This window comes from Microcaecilia unicolor, chromosome 13 (genome assembly GCF_901765095.1).
Source record: "Microcaecilia unicolor chromosome 13, aMicUni1.1, whole genome shotgun sequence".
Classification (NCBI taxonomy): Eukaryota; Metazoa; Chordata; class Amphibia; order Gymnophiona; family Siphonopidae; genus Microcaecilia; species Microcaecilia unicolor.
In genome coordinates, this window is record NC_044043.1 from 40,105,971 (window position 1) to 40,117,244 (window position 11,274).

Consider the following 11,274-nt stretch of genomic DNA (forward strand, 5'->3'; position numbering starts at 1 on the left):
GCCAGTGAAGTTTTTCACGAAGAGGTGTTGCGCTCTCAAATCGTGACTTCTCTCAAATTGTGACTTGCCAAAAATGAGTCTTGCTGCTGTATTTTGGGCAGTCTGAAGTTTTTTCAAGATATGAGCCTTGCAACCTAAGAAAATACTATTACAGTAGTCGGCGTGAGTGAGTACCGTGGATTGCACTAAGTGTCCATCCCCCTCCCGTAAAGATAAATACCTGGGCTGGCGGGGATCTTCGGGCCCTGCCAGCTGAAGAATCTTCTGGAGGCCCCCAAGGCTTGAGAAGTCTCATCCCTGAGCCAGTCACTAGCGTGGCGGGAAGCAGCATTCAGCAGCGTTGCCTGCCTGCGTGCCTGCCTGCCTTTTAAAATAATTTGTCTCCCCAGGCTCCGCTGCATTTACTTCTTCGCCCGTCGCAAAGCGCTGCCGTTCGCAAAGGCAGCTCCGCTCCCCTTTGCCGCATCCATCCGGCCCTCTCTGATCCACTTCCCCTGCTCCATACTCCCAAACAGCACATCTAGATGGTTGTATGGGCATTAGTCAAGGCTGCAGATACAAGTAGCATAGTAAGTGAAGGCAGAAAAAGGCCACCTGGCTCATCCCTCTGCCCAGTTATTCTGTCTATCTTAATAAGTATATATCCCCTAGCTACATGAACAATTTCTCCTTATTCAGGACAGGCTTTTTTGTCTTCCTCCTTTGTCCGCCACCATCTTTGGTTGAAGAGATAAGGTTACCAACCAGCTCCAGATTCGCCCAACAGGGTTGATCCAGTCCTGGGTTTACACCATTGCATGCAGGGACTTGTAGTTCTGATTTCCAAACTGGATTCCCTAGGAGAAGCAAGACTACAAGTCTCTGCATGCAGTGGGGTGAACCCAGGGTTGGATCAACCCTGTTGGGTGAATTGGGAGCCGGTTGGCAACCCTAACTGAGCATACAACCCCTTTGTCCCAGCACCCACCTTTCTCATGGCTAATCACATGACAGTAGAGTTGTGATATTTAAGAAATCTCTTTAGATTGGCTGCCACCTAAAATATTTGTTGCTTTTCAGATGCTGTTTCTGTTAGAAGTCCTTTAATTAGCCATCCTAGTTGGGGGCTCTCTTTTTTTTTTTTTTAGAAAATGTTGGCCAGTGTTAAGCCCATCCAAAGTTTAATATACTGTGTGAAAAGGAGGGGTGCTGCCTCTCTATTCAGGCTGGAGAGGGTGACCAGTTTCTGCTTTGCCCCGTGGCATTTTTGGAGTTTCAATTCTGATCTCCACAAGACATCTCCATGCAAAACCAGGCTTGAATCTGGTCCTCGGATTCCTCTGGGTGAGAAAGCCATCCTCCATATACATGAAAGTCAGCATAGGAGCCAGTTCTGTAGATGGTGGACACGCCCAATATTGAGCAGGCTGCTTCACTGTATTTGTGAAGGGGTCGTTTGTATTGTACGTTACCCTTAATCATTCTAAAATGTTGGTATCTATGGATGTCAGCATTTAAGCAGGCACTGGAATTCTCCTTCATGCTGGAGTGATGTGAGCTGACAATGGTGGGGTAGCCTAATGTTAGAGCAGTGGGGTGAAAACCAAGGGAGCCTCGTTCAAATCCAACCATGGCTCCTTGTGACCCTCCATTGCACCAGATATAAACTTAGATTGAGAGCTTCCGCAAACTATTGAAAACTCACCTCTTCGAGAAAAGCTATGGCAAGAATCAAAACATATGAAGTCCTTATGCACTAACAGAGATAGGGCAATGCACTCTCTTCTGATCTCTCTTCCCCTTATTCTCACCACACTTAAAACTGTACCCACAGATGGAACTGTTATACCCTAATGTTCTCTCGCCATTGTTCTATCGCCGATCACTTCCCCATTGTTACATTCTACTGTTCCATTCCCAAACTATGTTTGACTTTGACTTGTTTTCCCAAAATATGTTTGACTTCGACTGTCTTCCCATAACTCTTCTCAATATAACCCATAACCATATTGTAACCAATGTAATTCCATGACTCACAATGTATTGTAAGCCACACTGAGCCCGCAAATAGGTGGGAAAATGTGGGATACAAATGCAATAAATAAATAAGCTCTAGTGAAAGGGAAAATATCTTCTATATGTAACTCACTTTGGAAAAGGGTGTAAGCAAAATGCTTAAATAAATAAATGACGCTGTGTTTTGTGGTGCTCAAGAGTCACACAAGAAAGAAAGACGGAATTTGGGACAGTTTTGCCATCTAGGTAAATTAAAGGGGGCCTTGGATGGTTAACGTGTTACAGTATGCATGCTGGCTGCTGTTGATGCTGCTTTAAAGACCTTTGTATTAAATGTTTTTGACAGAGTAGTGACTTGTCCCTGCCTTGTGCCTAATTAATGTTTTTTTTTAATGAACCTTTTGGGGAAGAAGAAAGGAAAATAAAGTTTAACAGTCTACTAATTAGATGCTGGAGTAAGAGTCTGACTCCCCGTTTTCTCTCCTGATCTGCTGTATGTCATCAGGCTGTCTAGCTTGGTTATTTTAAGGCTCTGCTTGTGCACCTTTAGTAGACTCTGGAAGAAGAGAGCTTCAATATTTTGGGCTGTGTAGCTCCTTAAAGGGGTCCTTTTACTAAGGTATGCTAAAAAATGGGCTGCGCTAGTGTAGGCATGTGTTTTGGGCGTGCGCAGATCCGTTTTTCAGTGTGCCTGTAAAAGGGTTTTTTTAAAACTTTTTACCGAAAAAGGGATGTGCGGCAAAATAAAAATTAGCGCACATCCATTTTGGGTCTGAGACCTTACCGCCACCCATTGACTTAGCGGTAAGGTCTCCTGCGGTAATTATTTTCCGGTACGTAGTGGACACACGTATAAAATGGAATAAGCACCCGGGCTACACGGTAGCCGGGCGGTAACTCCAAATTGATGCACCTAGGATGCCTGTACGCACCTACATGGCTCAGTAAAAGGGGCCCCTAAATTTTAAAATCTCATTTTGACTTGGAAAATAAATTTGGACAACCACCGGTAACCAGGACATGCTAATCCAGTTCTTGCCTGGACCCTATGACTCTTACAGCCATGCATGCAGTGGAGATAAAACTAGGACTGGTCCAGTCATGCACAGGAGCAGACAAGAACTGAATTAGCATTTCCTGAAAAAATGTGGCACGGGCTGGTTACCGGTGGTTGTACAAATTTAATTTCCATGTCAAAATGAGATTTTAAAACTGGCAGGATTTAAAACACTGGGATTTGAAAAAATGGAACCAGCTGATAACCTGTAATCCATAGAGCAGTGGTTCACTACCCTATCTTGGAAGCTTTTCAAGTTGTCTATAATGAATATGCATGAGATATATTTCCACAGGATATCAAGTATATGCAAAACTGTTTTATGCGTGTTTAGGTTTGGCTATTATAAAAACAAACAGGACATGTTAGGTAGACTTCAGAGCAGGGCTGAGCATGTAGAAAGAGAATACCATCTATACACATACCTTTCCTCTCCAGCCTAAAAACCTCTCCTGAGTACATGCAGCTAAAAAAAAATAGGTGTATTCGGGAATTCTGCACACTCTCTTACCCACACCGAGGAAAGGCAATGTTCAGACTGCTGCTGGACCCATGTAAGCCATTTTTTTTAACTCGCATAAGTAGCTTTGAAATTTACCCTCTTGCTGCCTACCTGCATTTAAATGTATTTATTTATTTATTTGTAGCATTTGTATCTCACATTTTCCCACCGATTTGCAGGCTCAATGTGGCTTACATTTGCCGTAATGGCGGTTGCCATTTCCGGGTAGCAGAGTTACAAAGGCATTGCATTAAGGTGCATACATGCATGGTAAAGAAGGATATGTTATGTTATGGTATAGCATATAAGTTCCTAAGTGATAGGATTGTAACATACATTAGGTCATCAACTATAGATAGACCTTATTTGACATAAGGATTAAAGTGATAGTGCTTAATCATTATTAATGGAGAGGTTACTTATTCAAGTGGTAAAAAGTTCGATTATTCTAGTTCATGTGCAATCTTATTATTTAGTTTTGAGGATAGGTGTTATTGGTATGCCTTCTTGAACAGATCAGTTTTCAGTAGCCTTTGGAAGGTAGTGAGGTCTTGCGTTGTTTTTATGGCCTTCGGTAGTGCGTTCCATAGTTGCGTGCAAATGTAGGAGAAACTGGTTGCGTATGTGGTTTTATATTTTAGCCCTTTACAGTTGGGGTAGTGGAGATTGAGGAATGAGCATGCTGATCTTTTTGCGTTCCTAGTAGACAAGTCTATAAGGTCTGACATGTAGGCTGGGGCTTCCCCGTGAATGATTTTGTGGACCAGGGTGCAAACTTTGAATGCAATTCGTTCTTTTAATGGGAGCCAATGTAGTTTTTCTCTTAGGGGTTTGGCGCTTTCGTGGAAGGGGCATTTTCGATATGACATCTAAGTCCAAATTTAGACGTTTTGCAAAAAAAAAGGTCCAAAATCTGAATAGGAAAGAAGTTCATTTTCAAAAACGAAAAACGTCTATCTTTTGTTTTTGTGAGAAAAATGTCCAAATGCAGATTTTCCTGTCACTGTTTTTTGATATTATCTCTCTATTGGTTTGCGCATTTGTCAGCCTCTACTTTTGCTGTTTTGCCACTTTTTGGACGTTTTTCTCTTTTGAAAATGAGCTCCATATAAAAGCATCTCTCATATAGACTGGTGCGTTCTATTATTTAAATTGATTGAGAGACTTGATATGGGACGCTTTTGAAATCACATTTGATTGGAGCACATAAGGAAGAACTTATGATCGAAAAAGAGCTATTACGAGTGCTATAAAATAAATCTCATACGAAAAGCTGCTGGAGTTGGGTGAGTCTATATTCTTCCCATATATCATTTTTATCCTGTACCAAGATTTGATTTATTATAAGCAGGTTTTATTATCAATACATTTTAATTACATCCCCAATAGCTTGTGGGTTTTTTTGGGTTTTTTTTACTTATATATATAGACCACTGATTCCAAAATTTGTCTCCAGGAGTCCCCAGTCAACTGGTAATTAGAAGGGAAGTTATCAACATGGGCTACTGTTACCACAAGTCATGCTTTTTTGGCCCAGGGTCCCATTTTATGCAATGAAACCTAATTACTAATAACCTGGATTAACAATAAAATAACCCATGTTGATAACTCCCTCCCTTCTTTAAAGTTATCCACAACAAATATGCATCAGTGTTTATTATGGATATTCTGAAGGCTTGACAAACTGCAGTGCCTGAGAACAGGTTTGGTCCACTGAAATCAATATTTAGCCATGTGGTTAACATGTAATTTGAAACATCTAATTTAAACAGGTTCACAAATATATATATCTTCAGTAGAACTACCCATTTAGGCGCCGCTGAAACCAAAACCGACCAGGCCCAACTCCTGCACCCACTTCCTTCCCCTGCAACCAGACAGTTCCTCCCCGCTGCCACAAAACACAGATTCCCACCCCATGCTCCCCCCACAACGAGACAGAGCCCCCCACCCAGGCCCACCTTAAAACCTGGTGGTCTAGTGGCTGATCCGGGACAGGAGTGATCTCCAGTCGTTCTTGCCCCTGCCGCCTCTGCCATCAAAATGGCTGCCGAGGCCTGGTGTACCAGAATGTAACTCACTTTGAGCTACAACTGAAAAAGGTGTGAGCTAAATCCAAAATAAGTAGTAACATAAGGGTCTGTTTACTAAGCTGCAGTGCAGAACGGCCTTAGTGTTATATTACACTGGACTTTCCTACATACTAAGGCTATTTTTACCACAGCTGGAAAATGATTGATTTTCTGTGTTTCTATTAAAGGCTACACACCAGGGACGTAACCAGACTTCGGCAGGAGGGGGGTCCAGAGCCCGAGGTGAGGGGGCGTATTTTAGCCCCCTCTCCTCCCCCCCTCCATTGCCGACCCCCGCCGCCGCCACCAACAACAACAACAACTTTGACCCCACCCCCACCCCCCCGCTGCCGTCAACCTGCCGTCGCCTACCTTTGCTGGCAGGGACCCCAACCCCCGCCAGCCGAGGTCCTCTTCTTCTTTCATTCTGTTTCTGAGTCTGACATCCTGCACGTACAACGTGCAGGACGTCAGACTCAGAAACAGAATGAAAGAAGAAGAGGACCTCGGCTGGCGAAGGTTGGTGTCCCCCGCCAGCAAAGGTAGACGACGGTGGGTTGGTGGCGGGGGGGGGGTCGAGAGGGTCATCAGCAGGGGGGTCCTATGGGTGCCCAGGCCCCCGTGGCCCCACATAGCTACGCCCATGATACGCACCAAGGGGTCCTTTTACTAAACTGTGGTAAAAAGTGGCCTACGGTATTGTAGGCTCGTGTATTGGGCATGCGCCATCTATAAAAGATGAGTGTTTTTTAATGAAAACGATCTACGAGTTAACTTCCGCAAACTACTGAAGACCCATCTCTTTAACAAAGCATACCACAAAGATCAACAAATGTGAACCCCTACACTTATACCCAGAATTGCCTTATAATGTTTGTTTGATACACTAATATCATGCTTCTTCATTATCATGCTACCCAAGTTCTATATGTATTACTAATTGTATATTCTCTTATACATGTCCACCATTCATGATATTGTAAGCCACATTGAGCCTGCAAAGAGATGGGAAAATGTGGGATACAAATGCAACAAATAAATAAATAATGGGACGGGAAAAGGGCCTGCAGTAAAAATGAAAGCAGCGTGCGCCCAAAACCAGCCTGAGCCCTTAACTCCACCTTTTGATCTAGCGGTGAAGGCTCACAAGTTACACGCGCGGTAATCCCTTGGCGCACGCCAAGTGTCAATTACCACCAGAACCGGCACGCATAGGAGAAAAATAATTCATCCAGACATTATGGGCATGTGCCAAATCTGAAATCACCGGCAGGATGGTGCGCTGGCCTGGCGGTAGTCTCATTTTGGCCTGCAGCCTACTGCAGCTTACTAAAAGGGCCCCTAATATTGCCATTAGCATGTGGCCCTGAAAAGGAATTACGACACCAATTGTGTAGGTGATATTGGCTCACGCGGTAATCCTGCGCTAAATAGTAATATGGATACTCTAACTGATGAGTGCAGGAACACCTACTCTCCGCCCCCTCCAACAAAAATTTCAAAACTATTTTGGAACTTATCACAGGACATCTGAGCTCATCCCTTGGTAAGCCATAGAATTGGTGCCTAAATCTCAGAGGCGTAGCTAGGTGGGGTGCCAGGGGAGTGACCGCTCCCCCAAACTGACTTCAGACAGCAACGGCGCCTATTTTTCAGCCAGTCCGTCGCAGCTACGCGGTGCGTGCGTGTGCCTATGTGGTGTACATGTACGCCTCTCTGCTCCCCCTGGCATCACAACCTAGCTACGCTTCTGCTAAATCTATGTGCCACCCTTGAAGTTAACCAGAACCTGACACCCTGTTAAGCCACACAAAATATTTATCTCTATTATTTCCTGTGCAGAATAACTTATGAAAGCTACAGATAGAAACATTTTCTGTTTTCTCATGGATAAAGTAGCTTGCCGTCTGCAAAAGCTTTAAAAGATCAAGAGATTTTATATTTTTCATTTATCCATGACTGGATGTGGGGCCAGCTCAGAAGCTATTCCCAGAGTTTGTTTATACCGACAGTACAGGCTTCAGCATTCAGTTTTGTTAAGACTGTTGCTTCTGTATCTGCTGCCAGACTGTATTAACAAATCCCAAATATCTACTGGTATCAAAGTCCACACACAATTCGCAAGCCGGGAAAATGAAAGTCAAACAAATTTTACCTACATATAAGAAGCTCACAGTGTGTAAAAATAGTGAAAAAGTAATGATAAAGACCATCAGAAGTTTAACTCATTCATGCAGTGATCCAGAAATTCTGATCATTACAGAGGGTGAAATGAGTTTTTCATTCACTGGGTCTTCACACTGCAAACCGGCCGTTTACCAACCTTGTCATTAATGGCAGCAGTGTAAGAAGGAAATATAAACATGGACTTAGGCCCAGATGCATCAACCAAACGTAAAAAAATCAAAATCGTAAAAGTACTTAGCGAATTTTAAAAAACGAAGAATGCAGTAAAAAAAACAGCTCAGAAATGTTCGGTGCGGTATTGAAAAGTACAAGGTATCATACGTCTGTAAGTAACCAACGTCAGACGGGGGCGGGCCCAAAAGGAGAGAGACGCGAAGGAAGAATGGAAGACAGAGGCGTCAGCTGATCTTCTTGCCCGTGCAGCGCCTTCACATAGAGGTGAGAGGCGCTGCACGGGCCCGGTAAGAGGGAGGGGGGCCCGATGGAGAGGGGGAATAATGGCGAGGACCCGCAGAGGAGGCGGGGCACAGGGCGGAGGGTGTCAGGAGGCGGAGCTGTGGGGTTGACAGAATAGTACAGAGGAATGGAGGGGGGCCGGCCAGGGCTTCTAAAGTAAGGATTTCTTCGTTTGCTTTTTAAATTTATAATGCGGGGAGCAGCGGCGACCTCGGGACGGGGTGGGGGGGGGGCAAGGCCGTTCAAACAGGACGCTCCTGACGAGCGCCTTTGCCCCCTCCCGGTCCTTTATTTTTTAACTTCTGGATTGCTTGCAGAGGGAGCGGGGAGCAGCGGCGACCTGGGGCGTCAATAAAGGACGCCCCTGGCGCGTGTTTTCACCCCCCCCCCCCCCCCCTGTTCTTTTTTTTTTTTAGTTCTACATTAGAGTTTTTAGCCGGAGAGCCCTAACGAGAGGTACAGACCTCTCCTCTCGTTAGGTTTCTCGGCGTTTTCCTTCGTTAAACCAATCGGAAAACGTTAGTGCATGTCATTTCAAAAGGGTTTTTTACACTAATTGCTCATCTGCATTCCATTTTCGTTAGCTGCTACGGTCCTCGAAAAATGGGCTTTAGTACATGAAACGGTTGGCAATTTCTTTGATAAAGGGTCGTTAAAGGGTTGTTAAAGTTTTGTGCATCTGGGCCTTAATCCGTACACACACTGTAAGCTAAATAAAATCATTCATACCATATCACGCAAGTTTTATCATAAATGCAGCAACAGTCCTTATGAAAGAGAAACATGAAATCATCAACATTTTTCACAGTATTACAAATACAGCAGTTATCTTGATGCTACTGGGTAGAAGCTCCTATACCCTAACCCAGCAGCGCTGTAGTCTATGCACCTTACAAAATAAAACCATTCCTTCTCCGCAGCTTCCCTAAACTCCCGACACTGTGGGTTTCAAAATCATCTACCTCAGGGACTCGGGTACAGCTGTAACAAACTGAAAATCAAAAACAAAGATGCTAACAGCATTAGATAATCTGAGAGTTTGGGGGTAATTCGCTATAGATCGACTGAAATTAGGGGCAGGGATGCAAGCGCCATTGTAGAATACTAGTTTAAGTAATTGTTTACACACCTAACTTTAGGCGCGAGCTCTTAAACTAGCTCAATGGCCAGTGTAAATGCTCACACCTAAATTCAGGCGTTAGGTGAGTAAATGCTTGTATTCAATAACACGCACACATAAGTGCTAGGAATGCCCCTGACCCGCCCATGCCCACACCCCCTTGCTGCTGCACGCTAAGAATTTTGCGCTTGCAATTTACAGAATTTACGTGTGTAACTAATTAGTGTCAATTAACATCAATTATGGCCAGTAATTGGTTGTTAATGGCAATTAGCAACTAATTATTAAATTAAGTTAAATACGTATCCGACAGAATTCTATATCTTGCGCGTGTGTATCTTTGTGCACTAACCCCCTAATTCTATACAAGTCACCAAAAATTGTGCACACAATTTAATTGAATAACAAGCCCAATTAGTGCTAATAATTGGCTCACTAATTCAATTTAAATGGAACTTGCACGTGTAAATTTAGTCACAGGATTCCCGCCTAAATTTTATGTGTGAGTAAAAAAAAAAAGGGAGGGGCACGGAAATGGGAAGGTCATGGGCGGAATTCCTAGCATTTAGGTGCATTGTTATAGAATACAAGGGACTACACACCCAATTTAGGCGTGAACATTTCCACCATGCTTCAGTTGTTGCAAATGGCTGTGTCTAATGTTAGGTGCGAGTCCCAGGCATAAACACTATTCTGTAAAGCACACCTAACTTTAAGCACAGTTTATAGAATAGTGACTTTTTCGGCACTAATTTTTTAGGGTCATATATAAGATCTAGCCCTAAGCGTAAATTGGTGCATGAAAGTTTGTAGAATTAGGGGAGTTTATCCCTAGTATTTTATAAAGGTACACACCTGCCCATATGCCAGGGGCGTAGCCAAATAACAGATTTTGGGTGGGCCTAGGCAAGAAGTGGGTGGGCACCGAGTGTTCTCCTCCCCTACCCCCGGCACCACCAGCACCAGCAAAAAAATATCTCAACCGGTGGTGCCGGTATTGTGGAGAGCAGTGTTTTCGTTACCATCAGGAAGAAGTTTTCAGCTGGTGGAGCTTGGGATCCCCACCAGCTACCGCTAAACTTGTGCTATTGTTGGGTGGGCCTGAGCCCTAAGTGGGTGGGCCCTGGCCCACCCAGGCCCACCTGTGGATACGCCACTGCCATATGCATTTACAAAACAGGGGTCTACTTGTAGAAGGCCTGTAATTATACTGCCCCCTTTATATATTAAGGTGTGTGAAGGCAAAGGTGTGTTTAGTAAGACATGTCCCTCTTCATGTGTTTCCTGTAGAAAACAAGTCAGTGGAGACGGTGTGAAGGATTCGGAGCTGCCCAACGTGAAAGAAGATGAGGCTGTTTCCTGAACATACCATTTCTTGACCAACCTCGGTTCACCTGCTGCTGTTGACGATGTGTTCCAGTGTTACACAGACTTGCATGTATCAAACACGCACACACATGGCCATCACGAACCAAAGCTTGCAACCTTCAAAAAGTGTAAAAAGAAAAATCAAAATAAGCTACGGATCTTCTCCAGGCTTTGTGAAAGTTTACAGTTGTTCAAGGGATACACCCACCTTGGCTGTCTTTGTAGAATGTGCAAACCGTATTTGTCTGTGTGTATTTGTTTGTGTACGGAGCAGCCCCCCCCCCCCCCCCCCCCCCCCCCCCCCCGCATACCTCACCGCCATTTGTGCTCAGATGTGTGCCATACACTCAAAGTATTTTGAGGATGATATGAGCAATGGACCTATGGATGTGATTTTATTTATATTCAATGAATCAAAATCTTGTCATTAACTGCTGTTGACACCACCTTACAGGTTCCCAACTCAGAGTGTTAAAGCTAATCTGCAGTTGTTTAGTTTGGGATGATGTTTTGGGGA

General features: G+C 44.1%; 1 protein-coding gene across 1 annotated transcript in view; it reads left to right on the forward strand.

The window, feature by feature from the left end:
* CAMKK1 (calcium/calmodulin dependent protein kinase kinase 1) overlaps positions 1–10,765 on the forward strand; it is a 177,747-nt gene extending 166,982 nt beyond the window's left edge. Inside the window, exon 16 of the mRNA XM_030222611.1 lies at positions 10,680–10,765. Coding sequence (XP_030078471.1) covers positions 10,680–10,752 — 73 coding nt within the window. The 3' untranslated portion in view covers positions 10,753–10,765. The remainder of the gene's footprint in view (positions 1–10,679) is intronic.
* Positions 10,766–11,274: the final 509 nt, after the last annotated feature.